Below are 22,143 nucleotides of genomic sequence, written 5' to 3'. Positions count from 1 at the left end.
AGTATAAACAGTCCAAAAAATAACCAATTATTTTTAAAAACTATTTTTTATTTCAATCAAACAAAAAATAGTAATCATTTACAATTTTGTAATTCGAAACAGTGATTCATTTCAAGTTCCGGCGTATGAGGAGGGAAATTGAAATATTTATAAACATTGAAAATGCAAAATGTCAGATAGAAGACCTGCGAGGTTAATATACGATAATTAGTGTGAGAGGAGTTTAACCAATAAAAGGGACGAATTCTGTAATAGTAGCTATTTCAAAGGGTGTTGCTTAATTATTTTTCATCATAACCGAATTTTTATCTGTTTACTTTACAGTTACGGGTTACACTAATGTCCTGACAATGTCCTGACAATGTCCTGACAAAGTCCTGACAGAAATGTAAATGCTTAATACTTTTTTGTTATTGGAAGGATTTACTTGAAATTTGGAATCAAGCAAGATGAGAACTTGTATTTAATAAATAAAATTAAAAAAATTAAAAAAAAATAATTTAAGACTTAGAAAACTTGACCTGACCAACTTGACTTAGAAAATACTATTGTCCTGACCGATATGAAACGGCTAAAAAATAATTTATTATTGACAGGATAGACTTCAAATTCGATACCAAGGAAGATTAAATCATTTATTACAAAAATATCAGGAAAAAAAAGAAAAAAAATTTTTTTAAGAGTTAGAAAACTTGACCTGACCAACTACACCTTTGCCGTGACTCATGTCCGGATCGATATAAAAATGATTCTATCTATTTTGTTATTGTAATGAATGAATTCAAATTGAGTAGTTAAGAAGTTTGCAACATTTAACAAAGAAATCAAAAGAAATAAAAAGAAAAAAAATGTTGAAAAGACCAAAAAACTTGACCTGACCAACATAGGCTATTCACCGAAAAAAGGCATGTATCTTTAAAAAATAGAATGACTATGTTAATTACTTAAATAAATGTCTTTAAGTTTGAAAACTATCATTATCTTATTAAATTTTTAAATGACTAAAAGAAAAAAGTTAACAATTATTGCAAGGGTAAATAATATTGACCTGACCACTGTAGGACTTGATAAATTTTCTAACATGTTAACCTCTTACCTTAAATTAGTGAAATTAAAATATCCGATCACAATAATATGAAAAACAACATTGAACACGAAAGATACAGTTAAAATGAATGAAAGAAAAATGTTAGGCCCAGTTGCAGTTGCTGAATGTGAGTATTGTTTATTCATGTTAACATTCTCTTATTGCTCTATTAGTCAATCTGATTAGGGGCTTGTGATGATAAGATTAATCACTTATTTGTTAATCCAATTAATTAATTATGAACTTGAACTTGTGTGTTAATTTATTGTATTTCTTTGTGATTCCAATATAATATTAATGTATATGCTTGTATACACATCCTTTTCAAACAAAACGAAGCCCATTTCCTGCTTTTATATGACATGTATAATCACTCAATAACTAGATAAAACAAAAAATAACTTATTGATTGTAAAGAAAACATTTCAAATTGTGATTATAGTAATTAATATAGGTGTGTTTTAATTCTATTGATTATTGTCACCTTCCTTTGCCTTTATTTTAATACATTTTTTTTTAACTGAGTTATTGCACCAAGAAAGAAAAAAAAACTTTCAATTTACTTATTTATTAAAATCAATAGGTAGCTAATCACTATACATTTTTATAATTTTTAATTGAGTTTATTAATTCAATAATTAGTTTCATTATTCACTCTGAGTTATTAATCAAATTTATAATAAGAAGTAGATTTGTGAAACAAAGGGGTAAACAATACTCACAGTCACTCAGCAACTCATATTTCCCCTATCTTTTCATTTAACAAAATTTATTTGCTTTGGATGTTGTATTTTATGGATAGGAAATAAATAAATTCAATAACAATATAAGGTAAGAACTAATAATGTTGTTGTTTGTGTATTAAGTTTAAGGGGTTCAGTCTTTTTAAAGTATTTATTTCCATTGAAATATTTTATTTCCAATTTATTGGAACAAGTATAAAAATAAAAATGTTACAATTTGACTTAGTTTCAATTAAGCACTCAATCATACCAACAATGTTGCAAGTATTAGCACTTTCATATCGGTCAGGACATTTACTCACAACAAAGTCGATGTTCGTCAGGTCAAGTTTTCTTACCTCTTAAGTATTTTTCCCCCAATTCTTTTCAAATAAGTATTTACTCAATGTTACTTTCTTGTCTTGTGTCAAATATGAAGTCAATCCGACGGAATTTAAGAAATAAATTACCAGTTTTATATCGGTCAGGACATTAGTCACGGTTGGACGTGGTTGGTCAGGTCAAGTTTTCTAACTCTTAAAATTATTTTTTTTTTATTTTTTTTTTCTTATATTTTTGTAATAAATGATTTAATCTTCCTTAATATCGAATTTGAAGTCTATCCTGTCAATAATAAATTATTTTTTAGCCGTTTCATATCGGTCAGGACAATAGTATTTTCGAAGTCAAGTTGGTCAGGTCAAGTTTTCTAAGTCTTAAATTATTTATTTTTTTATTTTTTTATTTTATTTATTAAATACAAGTTCTCATCTTGCTTGATTCCAAATTTCAAGTAAATCCTTCCAATAACAAAAAAGTATTAAGCATTTACATTTCTGTCAGGACTTTGTCAGGACATTAGTGTAACCCTACAGTTACTCTGAAATTTTTTTCAACCACCTAGTCCTACATGAGTCCTACAGAACCATCATTAATTTTCCAATTTTGTCCAGAAAAAACGGAAATGTCCTATAAGTCTCAAGTGATCGAATGCTTCACTCAAGCAGGGCTTTCCATTGAAATTGAAGTAGAAGGCTCAATTAAAATTATAGGCGGCTGTAACATGCGTTCGGCGAAGCCGGACGGCCACCAAGCTGTAAGCTTGGTGCCTTACGGCAGGGGGTCTGGGGGCAGCTCAAGGCCCCCAGAAGCTCTGACATAAATAGAGCAAAATCCTGCATTCTCACAATCTCCTGGCACCTAATTTCATCTTTCAAATGACCATTATTTATGTATGAAATTAAAGAAAGAAAAAAAAAATCAAAGAAATTTCATTTTTTTTTATGTTAGTTTTTTATTTTCATTACCTTATGCTTAAAATTTATTTACTTTTAAAGGAGTTTTATTTAAATAATCATCCGGTTTGTTAGAAATCTTGATCAATTTATTTTGCATAACTACGTGCATTTGTAAACAAATGACACCCCTTTTCTCTCTAAAGACTGTTACGCGTATTTAAATCATAATTATTTCTCAAGCATTGACAGAAAATTGATATATCCTCTGATTTTCCTTTTTTTTTTTGTAAACTGTTCAATAAGTAGGATACATAAATCATTAGGAAATGTTATTCATTTGAGATCGAGTGGACAATATTCTACTTTCGTTTTTGACCTTGATTCTCTGAACACCACGTGGGCTTTGAAAATGAACTTCAAAAGATACTGTTTTCCAGATTCTGAACAATATGATCTACTACACTTTCTTTAATTTGACGAATAATATTCCATAACATAAGATTGTCATGCTATCTGATTGTCTTCACGTTTCAAAAGCCAAAAAAAGCCAACGAGTTAATGACCATCGGAACGTCTCTATTGTTATCGTTCAATGACCACTGGAACGTCTCTCTTGTTATCTTTGAAAAGAAACGATGCATTCTGACTTTAAATAGACAACCAATCAGTGACCTGAATTCATGTGAACTATATTTAGCCCAAGGTAAACACTGACTTTTCATCCTTGTTTATCGTGACCGCGACTTTGCGACAATACCTCTCTCGGCTGCCTGTAAACATTTGAAAAAGATATTTTTTTCTTTTTGAATTTATATTTTTGTCAGTGAAGTAGCCGGCACTTGAAGCCACCGTAAGCGGCGGATTTCCGCCGGCTACCGGCTTCAATGGAAAGCCCTGCTCAAGCTACACTAGTCAAATAATTGTGACGGCTTGAACAGTTTTGACCCTTACTTTTTTCTCAGGGACTCATGGCCAAGTCGCGGGTTTCAAAAATGATGCGTCCTGGACGTCGTATAAGCTTCTTAATGAGAACCATGCTGTAATCTCACTTATATGAGGCAGGTGCTTTCGTATAAATGTTAGTCATTATGAAATAATAAATTACTTTTTATTCAACGTGTTCAAGTAATACATGTAGTATAAATAAACTTCATCCTCTGTTAAAAAAAATTAAATTTTTTGAGCGGGAGACTCCCACTCAAATTGCAAAATTCTGGAAATTTCCCGCTCTCCAATCTGCTCTCGCACAGGGTTATAGAATCTCTAACTTTCAAATATTTTAACCCAGATTGATTAGTCTGACATGTACATGTACAAGTACAAAATGTAAGACTATCAATAGAAGTTGCAGTTTGCCAGATATGTTACTATGAGACAAATCTCACAAAAAAAGAGTATGAAGAAGATATTTTATTTCCAATTATGGGCCTCAAAGGGCAGAACATTACAACATCAATAATTTTCATAATAGTATGTTTAATATGGTAGACAGTGACCAGTGACAACCACTGAATAAAAGGCTACTGACTTGCGACAAACATATTCAGAATGTGGCAGGGTTTGTCAATGCTCAACCTCCCTTTATTTGGGACAGTGGTGTAACATCACAGTTGTTTAAGAACAAACTAAAAATCAGTTGAAAAAGACATTACTGATCTGATCAGCTCAAAGCTTTAAAACAACTAACTAAAAGACGAAGAATAACGATCTAAGAAAACTCACTGCCAGATAATGTTATTCCGATTCTTTAATCAATGCATACAAACATCATAATCATCAATTTTTTTTTTCAATGGGTTAGTGTTGTTGTGTAAATATGGCAGGTAATTAAAGTTCGTGTTTTGAAGCCAAAGTTTAACAATTGTCACCCGTTTGTCAACAATCAACAAAAAAGCATGGACATTGAGCACATGTTTAACATGAACAATGAGATAATAGTTTATTTTAAGGACATCCATGCATATTGCGATCCCCAGACTTTTACAAGATGGGTCACACAAGGTCACTGCATACGGAAAATATGTCAGGGAATTGCTTCCTGGAAGCAAGCAATTAGAATAAAGTAAACTTCTTTTAAATATGAACAAATTAAAGAATTTTCTTCAGAAAAAAGTATATGTACATAAGTTTTATAATGAAAAGTTATAAAAAACATATGCATTATTTTTTTTAATTTGAGATTTCTTACGACTTTAAGTTTTAATTAGTTATAGCTGATATATATTGCTTATATAGACATGTATATATTTTTTTTACAGAGCCAGAAAAGCTGTTGATTATGCAAAGTTTGCAGGACCTGATGACTTTGATGGTATGATTTTACCTAGTATTTGTATGTGTTCATAGAACACATTTCTATGAACACATTTTAATATTAAAAGCCTTACTATAGTAGAAACACTTTAAATTTTCCAATCAGCCTCCATCATTTTTAAGTGCATTTGTCCATCATGTATCAGGTTAATGTATAAGTTAAAGGAAATTTAAATGCCATGAAGTTGTGGGATTTAATCTTGATACTAAATCGGCATGTTCATATGCTGTGACTTTGAATTTTTTCTTGCCAAAATAGGGTTTGGAACCAGATTTTGTGATTCACTGTTCATGGAAATTGTAACATATTCTTGTTTAGCTTTTTTTTGTATATATAAAAAAATAAGTCACATTATAATTCACAACGTATGACATATATACTGGTAACAAAAATTGCTATTGTCAGTAATGTTATCATTAACTGATTAAGAATGCGTAAAAAACACCATAGTGACAGAAATACTTGATTTGTAGGATCAGTAATGTAGTTTGATGGGGAACAGTTAAACCCACTGTAAATCAAAAGCATATTGTGCAAGGTTTATGTAAGGCCACATTTAAAAGAATATCGGTTTTCTCTCTGTGCTAGGTTAGAAGGGATAGATTAGACTTTTCAAAAATACAAATATATATACTGTATACCTTTATCATGTTTATAGGCAATTTAAGTATTTACAGATTTTGATTTAAGTTAACCCTTTCCTGAGGGGGGATAGGACCTTTATCGGGACTCCGGGATCGCATGTTTTTAAGCTCGGGATTTCGGGATTGACCCTTTTGGGATCCGGGAATCCTTTTTTTCGGATTTCGGGATGTCGGGATTTGCTTTATTTAAATTCGGGACCTCGGGATTTCGTTTTTTTAAGTCCGGGATTTCGGGATCAAGACCCCTCCTATCCCCCCTCTTTCCTCCATGGAATTTTTTTTCTCACATACTTGATTCGCATAGGATTTTTTCAATAAAAAAAAAATCATCAGGTTTAAAGTATTAATGCTTTGTGAAAACAAATATTTCATCAATGAAATTCAAGTCAGATATTCTTATGAATGTCCTTTGCATATTGGATACAAATTTTTTTAAGTCTGATGCAGACATTTTGCAGTCAAAGTGTTTCAACTGAGGTACTACACAGGCGTCAAAAGGCGTCATTATGGAGGAAAGGGGGTGGCGTCAAAAAGCGTCATTAGGGAGGAAAGGGTTAAGGAAATAACTTATTTAAAGATGGATTTTTTTAGATGACTTTGCTGATCTAACTCCACCTCCAAGTAAAAGAGCAAAAACTTCTTCAAGTAAAGACCTCCAGAAAAAAGCTACCACAAACACAGACAAAAAGAAACCAACAAAAAGGTATATGATTGTTAATTTTAGACTGATAAGAATATCTTTTAGAACAAATTATTGTTGATTAATTGATTGAAAAATACACTAGATATCAACAAATCAAAACCCTAGAATGCTATATAAGGAGTATCTAAAATTAAGAATGGAAATGAGGATTATGTCAAAACATATTTCTTTAACCCAACAAAAGTCAAATAAATATACTTCTAAAGGAAGAGAATGGATTTATTGAGCCACAAGTCCTCTGAAACCATGAAAAGTTTTATATATTTGTGATATGACATATAAATGTAGTATTTTTTACTTCCTAACTTTGTCTTTGAAACAATCTTTTTTTCACAAAAAACACCAATTTTTGAGAAAATATCAAAATGTGGAGACCTTAATCAGTCTGTGTCTTTTATACATTCGCTCATGCTCTGTTGACTCCTATTTGAAATTTTTTATATGAATTAAAAAGGATTTTTCTCAATATTGCAAAAATCAAAATCACATTTTAATCTAAATTGACAAAATCGCAACAATAAATGCACACAATCATTTCTGAATTTACAGTAGTCATGGACTGTGATGTCACAGGTGATTTCTAGTACATTAAAAAAAAGAATTACGAATTTAATGAAATAGATTTTTTTAAATTTTGGAAACAATTTTGGTTTCATGTACATCAAGGATTTACCCCTGTTCATATACAAGGCATTTTTGAAAGTTTTTAATTATTGCACTAATTTGAGTAGTTAGTTTAAATTATATACATGTATATTTCAGTAGAACACCTTTAGCAGAGAAAGTTTATGAAAGAGAACTTCAGGCAGCATTAGAACTCTCTTTGGTAGCATCTCAAAGTTCTACCTGTGATGATGATGAAGATTTTAAACCTAAAAATAATAAAAAGTCAAATGTGATAAAGCCAGAAAAGGAGAAAGTCAATAAAACACCAGTGACATCAACTCCTTATGAAGATTTAAATCAAAATGATGTGATATGTACAGTAGAAGTCAATAAAGACAAAAATATAAACTCTATTGATAAACTGGACAATAGTTCACAAAAGACTGAAACAGTGCATGTAGAACACAATGTGGAAAATCATAAAATTTTACAAGAAGTTCAAAGAAATAAATCAGGTAATTTCTTCATTATTAAAAGCATATAAATAAAGACTATTTTAGAGGTAATTGTGTAAGAAGAACCTAGTTCTAAATTTCATTTTTTGGGACAGGCACATGAAAACTTGGTGGGGTTAAAATAGTACTTGAAATCACAAAATAATTCCTTTTTAGTCTCTGTCAGTCATTTAACAAACCATTCATTTAAGGACCTAGGGGATAACTCCTGAAAAACGATATATAAGATAACAAAAACACAAAAAAAAAAAATACAAAAAAAGATTTAATATAGAATATATGTAGTTATTTAAAGCAACTTAATACACTTAACCTACTGATATGAATTACTGCAGTCTACTTAATATCAATTGCTGCATGTCTATGATGCCTTCGTACAACAATCTCACTTATCTACTACAATATAACAGATAGTTTATCTTGTAGTGGAAGAGTAAGTAAGTATGCCTAAAAAAATTGTATATTTAATTCTCTTTATCAAATGGTTTATAAACCACAATTATGAAACTATTATCCTTTAAATAATTCCTGCATAATGATAAAGATTTATGTTATTATGAATTCTTTGTTAAGATGTAAACTTTATTATACAGATGGTGATGATAGTGATGCTATAATTGTATTAGAAGATGAGGAAGAGCTAGGAAAGGGTGGAAGGAGGAAATCAGCAACAAAAACCAAGGTTATTTATGATGATAGCGAGGATAATGGTAAATATATTAAGAGTTGAAACGCTCATCTTGATTTTATATAATACATAACTGTTGATTGCACTATTTTTTGGTAAAAATTGCATTAAATGCGATCAAAACTCAATGGCACTGACTTGATATCCAATTCTTCCGAAGTTTATTTTTAGAGTTTTTGTAAATCCCATCTATGAACATTTCTAAAAATTCATCAATGAAATATATATGTGCAGATATATATTCAAGTTACAAAATGATATACTTATTTACATAACTTTTCCTAGGTGCAAAATATTAAAATAAAGTCATTGTTAAAGTCATCTTTATAATTGGAGTTATCTTCCTTTTTTCCAAATTACAATTGAATCATGACATTCTTACAAATGATTGTTACTGGCAACACACACAAAATGTCACTCAAAGATGTTAATAGCAACAAACTGAAGAAATCTTTAATGTGTGTAATTGGCAACAATTTAAAATAACATCACTCATGTATGTTACTGGCAACAACTTAAAAATGTCACTAATATGTGAGTTACTGGCAAAAAAAAACTATAAAAAAAATGTCACTCATCATGACTCATGTATGTTTCTGTCAACAACTTAAAAAATGGCACTTATGTGAGTTACTGTAACTTATGTGAGTTACTGGCAACAAACTAAGAACTTTTACTTGAGATACCACACACCTTATCCATTCTTCCCTCTGATTACTGCATATTGTACCTATTCCCTTGAAATGAAAATTTGATCATATTATTTAACCCTTACCCATCCATCTATATATGTAACTTAACATTTTGTCTGTTAAATATTGTATAACAGACAGTGAGTTTTCTGCCGATGATGAGGAGGAGGAGGATCCTAGTGATGATGATTATGATGAAGACAATGATAGTGACTTTGATTGTGGTAGTAAAAAGAAGAAAAAGGAGGTTAACAAAAAGGCTGTCACACCTAAACCTACAAAACAAACTAAAACTAATGGTGAGTTTAAGTTATTGTAAACAGAATATTTATCAATCTTAGGCCATTACAAACTAAAACTAATGGTGAGGTTATGTTTATGTAAACAGATTATTCATGTACCTTCGGCAAAAACAAATAAATATATTAGCTCCTTTTAGCACTTCAACATTAAACCTATACCTGCTGTATCTAAATGTTTTATCTACCCAGTACTCCCTAACTGTGAAAGCGGGTCTAAAAAAAGCACAATTTAGTCTTTCTATCTGTCTGTCTGTCTGTCTGTCCAAAAGACCTTGGGTGGAAAACTGTGTTTTCAATATGCAAATAATCTAAATATCTTATCCTGAAAAAGTGATATGATGGTACGAAGTTCTGAAATAACCATTCAATGCCAGTATTGCACCTGACTCTTAACTACAGTTTCACTAGCCAGTGGTCAGGTTAAGTTTGAAGGATAAGGTTTGTTTTTCTGTAACTATATATAATACATTGTAGATCATCAAAATTTGGCCTCTGCTTTAATTGGCTGCAAGGAGTGTGACGTATCAAATGGCTGACCTCAGTTTCTTACTCAAGTTTTTATGTAAAGATTTCAGGATAAGGTAAATTACTCCTTGACAAACATGTGTGGATTTGTAAACAGCATCTCCTTTTGTTCATTTTCACATTGCAACATATTTTGAGAAAAATTCTTGATATTTTAATATTGTGATTAATTGTAATAGTTGCCACAAAGACTGCTGCAGCATCCAAGCCAGGAGCTGGTACTAAAACAAAGACCAGTGTGTCTGTTGTATCCTCTAAAGGTCCAGAAAAGAGTCCAGCCATTACAGCTAGACTGACAGTGAAAAGTCCAGTCAGTAGATCAGCAATGTCAAGTCCAATTGTTAGAACTGTACCTAAATGGAATCCTCCAGGTAACATATTCCTTTACCATGATATATATACAATTCATCTATGTAAATATATTATGATAGGTAAAATTATAAGCTGATTCATCAAGGGATTCCTGTTTTTTTATATTTTTACTCTGATATTCCATGCTTATTGAATCACAAAAAAGGGGGATATATATTTTACATTTGGAATGTCTGTATGCTCATTGTATATGCAGCCACTCCTTAATAAGCATTACCTTACCGGTAATTGAAAAAAGTAATTTTGAAAATTTATGTGTATGTTCCATAATTTATTTTTTTCAGAATAGACAAAAATGAATTTGAGCACTGCATTTCTGTGTTCCTATAAGCATTTAGTATCATTTTGCCAAACTTCCCAATACGGACATCTTGTTATGTTTGAAATATTACTTTGAGTTGCTACTTGTCGGGGATGATTTTAAAAATTAAATTATCAAAAAGCACATTCATCCCTTCAAAAGTTGATTTTGTACCAGCTCTTTTTGAAAAATGGACTAATATGCAAAATAAGTAACATGAGTTTGTGTTGATATAAACCCTGTCATAATTTTTGAATTTACAGAAAATTACAGATTAAAATCATCCCTGCATGTACTGTTAAAAAATAAGATATAAAAAAAGAAGATGTTGTATGATTGCCAATGAGACAACTGTCCACAAGAGACCAAAATGACACAGACATTAACAACTATAGGTCACCCTACGGCATTCAACAATGAGCAAAGCCCATACTGTATAGTCAGCTATAAAAGGCCTGATAAGACAATGTAAAACAATTGAAACGAGAAAACTAACGGCCTTATTTATATAAAAAAATAAATATGCTTGATTCTGAAGAGAAGGAATATAGTGTTTTGATTCATGAGAAATATTCTTATAGTATTATTGCCAGTTAGTCAACTCTGCCTTAGAGACAAAATAGTGTAGAAGTTAACAACTATAGGTCACCATACCACCTTCAATTATGAGCAAAACTCATACTGCATTCTAAGTTATATAAGCCTCTAAAATGACAAATGTAAAACAAAACAAAGTGTCATCTGTTACTTAACAGAAATTGTAGGTTATAAATAGATCATTACATTGATACATGTACCAGTGGATTATCAGATTTATCCAATCAAGATAGTTGAATTATCAATTTTAAAGTCAGCCTTGGCGAGGACTTTAACATTTATAAATTAACTATCGAGATTGGATAAGTCCAATAATACACCAGTAACTATGTAATAATCTGTTTCTCTAATGATTTTAAAAGATAAATTCTCCTTTTGTAACTGGATTTTTTTGACAAAAATGTCGGTTATTGATTTGGGGATGTACGGCGGGCGGTCGGGCAGCAATCAAATGTTGTCTGTGCATTAACTCATGAACCGTTCAACCAAAGCTTTTAAAATTTTAATATGTTGTTACTGACAACTAAATGAAAGTCAAGTTCAATAATGGCGATTTTGACTTTTACCGTTCAGGAGTTATGGTTCTTGAAAGATTGAAAAATGATTTTTCCAGTCGTGTCCGTGCATTTACGCATGAACTGTTCTACTATAGCTTCCCAAATTTTAATATGTTGTTACTGATGACAAAATGCAAAATGCAAAATGGAGGTCAAGTTCAATAATGGCGATTTTGACTTTTACCGTTTAGGAGTTATGGTTCTTGAAAGATCGTAAAATGGCGTTTCCATTCACTTTATTGCATTTACTCATGAACCATTCAATCTAAGCTTTTAAAATTTTAATATGTTGTTACTGACAACTAAATGAAGGTCAAGTTCAATAATGGCGATTTTGACTTTTACCGTTCAGGAGTTATTGTTCTTGAAAGATTGAAAAATGGTTTTTCCAGTCGTGTCCGTGCATTTACGCATGAACTGTTCTACCAAAGCTTCCCAAATTTATATATGTTGTTACTGATGACAAAATGGAGGTCAAGTTCAATAATGACGATTTTGACTTTTACTATTCAGGAGTTATGGTTCTTGAAAGATTGAAAAATGGAGTTTCCAGTCGTGTCTGTGTATTTACACATGAACTGTTCTACCAAAGCTTCCCAAATTTTAATATGTTGTTACTGATGACAAAATAGAGGTCAAGTTCAATAATGACGATTTTGACCGTTCAGGAGTTATGGTTCTTGAAAGATCGTAAAATGGCGTTTCCATTCACTTTATTGCATTTACTTATGAACCATTCAATCTAAGCTTTTCAAATTAGAATATGTTGATACTGATGACAAAATGGAGGTCAAATTTGATATTGACAATTTTCACTTTCACCATTCATCAGTAATGGTTCTTGTGATATTGCCAGGACACAAATAAATGTTATTAAATCCGGTTTGCTGTCGTTGTGACAGCCTCTTGTTTATATAATGGGTTCGGAAAGGGTTATATTTCCAGATTAATTAGAGAATAAGAGAAATTGGCTGTATCTTTTATTTTTTTACAGGTTCAGTAGAAAGTGTAAAGTCACCAGGAGGAAGTGTATCTTTACAATCTCCATCTTCAGGAGGTATGAGAGTTGGACTATCTAGAAACCAGAGAGTCAAATCACTACATCCTGGACTCACACTCAAAACGACTTAACTTTTATTTATTGTTTTAATAAAATTTTAGATTGTTGTCAATTTTATTTTTTTAAGAAATACCATGTGTCTCACCTGCTATTACTGCTATCAGTGTAAAATTATACTGTTGACTGTAGAAAACGAAGTCCTTTTATCATTAAATATCAAAGAGAAAACAATAAAACATGTTCTTTATCTTGAAGAAGCTTGTTATCATTTTCAAGGTTCAGCCACCTGCTTTAAAAAAAAGTAAGTTTTTGTAAAAGGATAACTATATTTGGTATATAGTTTCCTTGCAGGTTTATTAACAAGATGTCACGATCATCATTGCCAATGAGACAACTCTTCAAAAGACACCAAATTACATATGACATATAATAAAAGTTAACAAATATAGGTCACCAAGGTATACATGTCCATCAGACAGGGTTCACTTGACCTCATTTAATGGATCAGTGATCAAGGATAAAGTTACCCAATTAGGTCAGTTTCCCAAATACTGTAAGCAGTAATTCAATCAGTATTTCGTGAATGGAATGATTGTAATGTAAACAAGTTTCATCTGTCTTTGGTCTCATTAATCAATGTTAAGTTCCAGTAATTAGATCCTCTCAGGATATTAGCAATATATGTCAACTATGTTCAATGCATGGAATCAATGATTGTAAGGTGTACATGTATGTCATGCTTGGTTTATCTGACCTCGACCTAATTTTTATGGTTCATTGGTTCTGTACAAAATTTTCATGGTTAGTAGATAGATATAGGAAGATGTGGTATAAGTGCCTATAAAAATAAACCGTTTTAGGTCAAGGTACGACCTTCAACACAGGGCTTTGGCTCACACTGAACAGCAAGTTATAAAAGGCCCAAAAAAAAAAATTACTAGTGTAAAACCATTCAAATAGGAAAACCAAAGGTCTAATCTTTAAAAAAACGAAAACGAAAAGATCTGTTTCTTGTGAATTTTTAAGCTACATGTCAGCTTGTTCGCACAGTGGACATATATGTTTGGCTTGGTTTATCTTATCTTTGCCTCATTTTCGTGGATCTTTGATGATGTTAATATTATTTGATAACTGTAGTAAAACTTTTCTCTTTCGGATTATCAACATAAAATCATTGATTGTTTAGTGGTAAAGCACTCAAGACATTTCAGTGTGTGACTCTTGAACAGAGGAGTACTAGACATTTTTGTTCCTGGTCCAAGTCAAGTGACTGTAATTACATTGTTGTCTTTGATGTGAAGAAAGCTGGAGACAAAAGGATTTCAATCCAACAGCAGCGTAAACTTTTTGTATAAAGCCCATTTTTCCGAGGATAGAAGACCTGAATGTTTCATACCTAGAATAGATGACTAATATTACAAAGTTTCTGTCCGTCATATGTCCACTGTCCTTGACCTAGTTTTCAAGATATGGCGCTGGTTTGAAAAAAAATAACATTTTTCTTAAAATGCAAATTGTTCATTTATTAGTACTAGAACTACGAAGTATTTGATATTCAAATTTCTTTTACAAAGTCTACATGTTGGTTATGCAGGGTTCACCTGACCTCTGCCTCATTTTATTTAAGGTCTGTCTGGCAGATATCAGCTGTCCTTGGACCTGGTTGTCATGGTTCATTGATGAATGTTAAGTTTCCACTATTGATCATCTTCTCAATTACTAAGATCAACAGGACAACCTTATTTGGTATATGGAATGATTGCAATGTTAACAGGTTTGTCCGGTTGGCTTCATCTACCCTTGATCTTAATTTCCTGGTTCATTTGTTAATGTTAAATTTTCCTACTTCCCTTTTTTTATAAAATACATTTTGTAGTACAAAGTAATATGTCTTATGGTATATTAGTGCATACAATTCTGTCAGAATTTATTTAACCTCAACCTATACTTAATTGTTCATTGGTTTGTTAAGTTCATGGTTGCCATATTGTTTATAAGATAATGTAATTATATTGGTGCATAGGATGCTTTCAAGGAGTCCATGTCCATGTGACATGCACCTTCTGACCATGATCTCATGCTAACTTGTATGATATGGATTTTGCTTATTGCTGAAGGATGTACAAATTTATAAAGTTGCTAACAAGTCTTACATCCACATCATTTCATTTCTACTTCGTTTGATAGTTGTTTCATTGTCATCTCCTAAAATTCATATTCATAAGCATTACAAAATAAATACCTCTAAATCTGGTCTTTCTAGGTCAGGCAAGATAAATAGTTTTAGCAATTCATGTCTAGCCCAGGAGAGAATATAAAAGTGGGTCTGGATGGGGTCCTTCGATTCTGTAATCAGTCATTATTTTTTTTGGCCTATTTTTCAGTTCTTATTTAATTTGGTCCATTACTCTTGATTTTTTTTTTTATATATTTTAGCACCTCTATCTTTATTCACCCATTTTTTGGCCCTTTCACCTATTATTCTCTATTCTGTAATCCTCATACAAGTATCTTGATGAACGTTTTAGATTTTCTTCAATAAAACTAGTGTATATACATTTCGAGAATGACACTGATGGTTGGCAAGTGTTTGTTTATGCTGTGTATTTCATGGGTCGACATTATCACATCCCAAAGCCACAACAAATCAATAAGCTTTTCTAATACCTTCCAATAGACATAACCAAGAATGTGTCCAAAGTACACGGATGCCCCACTCGCACTATCATTTTCCATGCTCAATGGACCACGAAATTGGATAAAAAATATAATTAGGCATTAAAATTAGAAAGATAATATCATAGGGAATATGTGTACTAAGTTTCAAGTTTATTGGACTTCAACTTCATCAAAAACTACCTTGACCAAAAACTTTAACCTGAAACATGCACTGTCATTTCTATGTTCAGTGGACCATGAAATTGGGGTCAAAAGTTTAATTTGGCTTAAAAATTAGAAAGATCATATCATAAGGCACATGTGTACTAAGTTTCAAGTTGATTGGACTTCAACTTCATCAAAAACTACCTTGACCAAAAACTTTAACCTGAAGCGGGACAGACGGACGAACGGACGCACAGACCAGAAAACATAATGCCCCTCTACTATCGTAGGTGGGGCATAAAAAAAATAATATAACAATCATTTCAATTTTTTATTTCATGATAGGAATTTGCACTGATATAAAACAAAATAGCAAAATGCATACTTAGTAGAGGTTATCCAGACTGCTTTTAATTATGAATTCAGCAAATGGAATACAGATTTATCATATAAAATTTTAGTAGTATTTTTGATGCAATGACGGTCATTTCAGAAATAAATCATTTAAGATAATGAAACAATGAAAAAATCCTTAAAATTTTTAAAACATAAGAAAATTTCATTGCAACTATTTTTTCATAATAATCTCGTGAAATCATTGCTTGAATATGTGAAATTAAAAATATTGTTGTCCATATTTTGCCTAAATACCTGCTTAGTAGGTACATCAAGCAAGAAATTAAAAGCACACTAGTCACTTTTACAACTGCTTTTTTCATACATGTGATACTTCCATACTTAACAAGGGAGATAACCTGTTTTTAATTTTTTAGAGATTCATATTGAATCAATTAAACTTCTGAACAAAATGAATGTATCAAAATCAAATTGCATCCTCTAGTTATTTTGGATAACACATGTAATGTAGAATTAATACAAGAAATTGTCAAACTTGTCAGCAAAAGATGAAATACCAAATCACATAATATTCATTAAAACTTCCAAAACCATGGAAACTTGTGCAGCTTCTTGCTTTTATAAGTCAATTCAAAACTAAAGTTATCAGGAACTAACAGGTTTTGAAGTTAGTGGTTAAAATGCTAATTTCCCAGCAAAATTGGAAAGAAAAATGGATATCAAATATTCTCTCCTAGATGCCAAATGACATCACTAGTGTTTTAAAATAATAAAGCAGAAAAATCTTGCATCAAGTTTCCATACACCAATTTTTTTTAGCACTAATAATTTCTCCCCATTTACTGTGACAAAAATACACGTTAGTACAATTTATAAATACATTTGCACCTTTACAAATTTTCATCGTTTACTGTTATTTGACATTCTCTCTATAACAAAATAAATATACATATGTACAATGGTATACTATGTACAATACTGTTGAATGATGATATTTTATGTACATTTAATAAATACATTATTTTTTTATTAACACAATTACATGCATTTAATGGATGTTCTTGGAAAGTTCAAATGATAAATGATCAATGATAATATTTTTACAAGATTGTTACATATCCTCTGTATAATCCTCCCATCTTAGGAGCACAACCATGGTTACGTCATGTAAAGGAGGACATTAACCACACTGTATTCTGATCTTATATAGTTTGTATAACAAATGGACTAATCTTGCCATTGAATATCTCATTTCAACGAAAACCATTCCTTGGAAATTTAATGAGAAATTTAGTATATATCATCCCCTATAATTTACATTATCATAGAAATTGAGCACTTTTATTGTTGTTGTTACGAAATAGATGTTAATTTTGTTGTCAAATTTGAATGAACAGACTTAAAAGACGCACAATATCATTAAAACGCATCATGATAAGACTGTTGGTAAAATTGCTGCTTTTAATTTTGATGAAAAAGTGGATATTTTAAACACGAGGGTTAAACAAAGGCTAGAGATTCATAAACATGTGGAATACTTCACACCCAAAATGTTTAAATTCAGATATTGTGTTTTGGGTTTATAATAATACAACCTTTCTAAAAACAACTTTTGGCTTCTACATGAAAGATGAGTTTAGCAACCGTTGTACCAAATAATATTTAGAAGAAATAGATTGAACAAAAATCTGTTATACTGAAACTATGATGATTGGCTAAACTAAAGTAATTAGCAAGAAAACACCATGCGCTAATTCTGTGTTTAAGCCTCCAGAGAAAAACTATTTTTGTTATGCATAAAAAATAAAATATGATAAAATACATACCTCATAGCACAATAAAAGTTATTAAAGGAATGTATTCATGGAAGCTAAACAAAATTGCAAAATAAGACGTAATACTTCAGACAAAAAACAAACACACATCAAATCTATCGTTACAGCACCAATATACCTCGCTTACAAAATCTGTTTTTTGGAGGGAATTATTTTGACAATCATACAATTTCATTCAAGCACAGAGCATCTAAATTCAGTAAAAACACATTTACTTAATGTTTTACTTGTTAATAAATCTCCTGAATTCGTAAACATGACATACAAGAAGCAGTTACAAATGTGGCATCAAAAGTTTTCCCGGTTAAAAATCTACCAAGTGATATTCTGTTTTAGCAGATGATATATAAAATGTGTTTCATCTGACAGTTAGGGACTAAAGTTTATTACATCATAGATATAGTTTGAGGTGTTTTTATTGTCAGTCTTCACACTTAACCACAAGTCCTATGGCCCAGGCTTGTAAAATTCTTCTTTACAAGCAGACAGAATCCTAAAAATTATTGAGCTTAGGGCTCGTACACTCAAAAGTTAATTGTAAAGGCTGTAATGTATACTGATTTACCAACTTTTGTTGAGTATTTAAACTTGCTATTCAATGAACTCTGTATATTGCAACCATCGCAAAGCAAAAACAAAATAAAAACTAAAACAAAACAAGTATCATTATGCATTTAAAATGTTAAGTTTAATTTTTTGACTAGACTGGATAAATTCTTTAACTTAAAAGCTTATACACAAGCTTTTCTTCCTTCACTAAGAAAGCAATTTTAAGAAGCACTTTTTTAAATACGAAATTATACATGATAAATAACAAAAATACTTTTAGGGTGCCAAAATTGATCCTTTTTTAACTAATGATTTGTTGCTATAACTTAACTTGCTTAGTTTTATTTCCAAAAATTTAATAAATTAATGAGGCAGTTTAATGCCACATCAGAAGCTTAAACCCTTATACAACTTTCATATATATACATGTACAATGAAAATATCGAAATTAACGAAAAATTAAATTAATGCTGAAAATCTATTTTGTTTTTAACTGAACTGTATCAACATAAAAATTCACATTCTAATCTTAATCAATTTTTACTAAAACTTTTGTTTTATTTCCATTAATTTCTAAATTTTAAACCTTCTACTTTTATAGTATGACACTTAAGAAATCTTGATAATGGATAATTTCAATTGTACATGATTATGAATGTTAGTATGTAGTAATATTTAACCAACTAACATTCTGATATAAACTCGTGAATTGTTTGTTTTTTATGTCATTTTCTTCGCTCTAACTGGAGATCTCACTATCGCCACAGTCTTCCAATACGACTCATGAAATCTATGCATGATAACAGTTTTCTCTTGTGACAATAACTGAAGAGAAAGCAATAACTAAACTCGACAAAAAATAAGTATTTAATCACAAACTAAGATCCACCAAGAATGTATCAGCAATCTTGTATGCACAAATGAGTACCTAAATGATTCAAATGTACAGTGAATGGTTGTATAGCATTAGGTTTTGTGAATTATGGTATTGACAACATGCCCACGTAATGCGATTATCTTGCGTTCCTCGAAGCCATAAGCAGTCAAACACAGGGAATGCCATTTGATGATGTGTGTTATGTTCCAAAATTAAAATTCTGTGGCACAGACTGATTCTGAAATACATAGCCTCCAGCATCCTCTATTCTTTTTGATTCTGAAATGGAGAAGAAAATATCCAGTGATAATAAATATACTGTTTGTGATTTTATAAACTACCATCATTATTTCCCTTTGTTTGGATTTTTTTTTATCATTTCACGAGGTAAATATGCGGTTTTATTGACTTTTGAAAAAGTGACATTTTGAACGTTAAAAAGAAATTCTTAAAAAAAAAAAAACACACAATAAAACAATTACTGACTTTTGTTTCTGTAAATATGGGGTTTAACTGACTTTTGAAAAACTGATATTCACTGAGGCCGATGGCCGAAGTGACTAAAAAAAAGTCAGTAATTGTTTTATTCCATATTCCGAGAGATTAAAATGTATTTAATGACAAACATATACCTTAGAGATAAACATTTTACCATAACGTTACAGGTAAAAGCGTGTGACGTTAAGTGCGGTGAATATCACTTTCTCAGGTGAATATGCTTTTTTATTCAAAATCTAATTCATATAGAGAAACCTACTAAAATTATACCAATATCGAATAATTTTATAGCATTCTGACCAAAATTTCAACCAGTTAGTATAGTTATTCAGTTGTTTGACCAATATTTATACCTAGCAAGGACAATACTTTAAAAGTAAACCAGGAACTACCTTGAATACAGGAAGTACAATAGACTACATATACAACATATACAACAAGAATGTGTCCTCAGTACACGAATGCCCCACTCGCACTATCATTTTCTATGTTCAGTGGACCATGAAATTGGGGTAAAATCTCTAATTTGGCATTAAAATTAGAAAGATCATATCATAGGGAACATGTGTACCAAGTTTGAAGTCGATTGGACTTCAACTTCATCAAAAACTACCTCGACCAAAAACTTTAACCTGAAGCGGGACAGACGGACGAACGAACGAACGAACAGACAGACGCACAGACCAGAAAACATAATGCCCCTCTACTATCGTAGGTGGGGCATAAAAAGATACTGTGGATTCATTTATTTTTGTGGATTGAGTAAGCTTGTAAGCCTTCAACTGTTTCCACAAAACACACAAAAATTGGAACCCCATGAATAACAACGAACCCACAGTGTTATCTTTGATGCAATATCTTTTTCCATATTTACAGTGATTTCTGTCAATAAAATACAACCAGATGCTCCGCAGGGTGTAGCTTTATACGACCGCAGAGGTTGAACCCTGAACGGTTGGGGCAAGTATGGACACAACATTCAAGCTGGATTCAGCTCTAAATTTGGATTGTAATTAAATAGTTGACACAGCATAGGTTTCTGACACAGAATGAATGTGTTCTAATGAACTTAAAATTTTTGTTTTCTCTTAGAGCAATTCACTATGCTGTTGAATATTAATCCTCTCAAAAAAATGTTTGAAGAAATTTTCTTTTTTATTTATGAAATTTCAAATGAGAAAAATTGATCCCAATTTTTTAATCACATCCCCCTTTCCCTTATTCCAAAACTAATCTCAATTAAAATTTCTAATGGAGTTTGCAACAATAACTACTCATTTAAATACATCATAAAATATTAAGATGTAAAAAAAACTGCTTGTTATCACTGAATGGTAAAGATTATTTTAATTTATCAGTTGGTAGTAAAAAGTGAATATACATTGTATATTGTATATAACAAAGATTTAAGTTGATTCTGGACAAAGAAAGATAACTCCAATTAAAAAAAAATCTTGCTATTGCACAATATTTTGCAATTAGATATTTCTTGCTTACTATTCTGGACAAAGAAAGATAACTCTAATTAAAAAAAAATTTGCTATTTCACAATATTGTGCAATTAGATATTTCTTGCCATTGCGCAATACTGTGCAATTGAAAAGACTTGCTATTGCACAATACTTAATATAATAATTTTAGATCCTGATTTGGACCAACTTGAAAACTGGGCCCATAATAAAAAATCTAAGTACATTTTTGGATTCAGCATATCAAAGAACCCCAAGATTTCAATTTTTGTTGAGATCAGACTAAGTTTAATTTTGGACCCTTTGGACTTTAGTGTAGACCAATTTGAAAACAGGACCAAAAATGAAGAATCTACATACACAGTTAGATTTGGTATATCAAAGAACCCCATTTATTAAATTTTTGATGAAATCAAACAAAGTTTAATTTTGGACCCCGATTTGGACCAACTTGAAAACTGGGCCAATAATCAAGAATCTAAGTACATTTTTAGATTCAGCATATCAAAGAACCTAACTGATTCATTTTTTGTCAAAATCAAACTAAGTTTAATTTTGGACCCTTTGGACCTTAATGTAGACCAATTTGAAAACGGGACCAAAAGTTAAGAATCTACATACACAGTCATGACAGTTAGATTCGGCATATCAAAGAACCCCAATTATTCAATTTTGATGAAATCAAACAAAGTTTAATTTTGGACCCTTTGGGCCCCTTATTCTGTTGGGACCAAAACTCCCAAAATCAATACCAACCTTCCTTTTATGGTCATAAACCTTGTGTTTAAATTTCATAGATTTCTATTTACTTA

General features: G+C 31.0%; 2 protein-coding genes across 3 annotated transcripts in view; one reads left to right on the top strand and one right to left on the bottom strand.

Moving 5' to 3' along the window:
• Positions 1-88: 88 nt before the first annotated feature.
• Positions 89-13,035, top strand: LOC139530007 (RAD51-associated protein 1-like). 2 transcript variants are annotated; one of them, XM_071326028.1, is made up of 8 exons: positions 89-192; positions 5,306-5,358; positions 6,597-6,708; positions 7,474-7,829; positions 8,423-8,539; positions 9,347-9,508; positions 10,216-10,407; positions 12,858-13,035. In XM_071326028.1, the coding sequence occupies exons 1-8, from the start codon at positions 170-172 to the stop codon at positions 12,992-12,994; spliced, it is 1,152 nt and encodes a 383-aa protein (XP_071182129.1). In that variant the 5' UTR covers positions 89-169; the 3' UTR covers positions 12,995-13,035. The 2 variants fall into 2 exon arrangements, with proteins under 2 accessions (XP_071182129.1, XP_071182128.1); XM_071326027.1 differs by having other exon boundaries at positions 7,471-7,829.
• Positions 13,036-16,063: 3,028 nt separating this feature from the next.
• The window catches only part of LOC139529977 (importin-7-like), a 44,752-nt gene continuing 38,672 nt past the window's right edge, over positions 16,064-22,143 (bottom strand). The window contains exon 27 of the mRNA XM_071325979.1: positions 16,064-19,643. Coding sequence (XP_071182080.1) covers positions 19,564-19,643 — 80 coding nt within the window. The 3' untranslated portion in view covers positions 16,064-19,563. The remainder of the gene's footprint in view (positions 19,644-22,143) is intronic.

This window comes from Mytilus edulis, chromosome 7 (genome assembly GCF_963676685.1).
Source record: "Mytilus edulis chromosome 7, xbMytEdul2.2, whole genome shotgun sequence".
NCBI classification, from domain to species: domain Eukaryota; kingdom Metazoa; phylum Mollusca; class Bivalvia; order Mytilida; family Mytilidae; genus Mytilus; species Mytilus edulis.
Note: the sequence above shows the minus strand (reverse complement) of the source record. Positions and strands in the feature narration are given on the sequence as shown.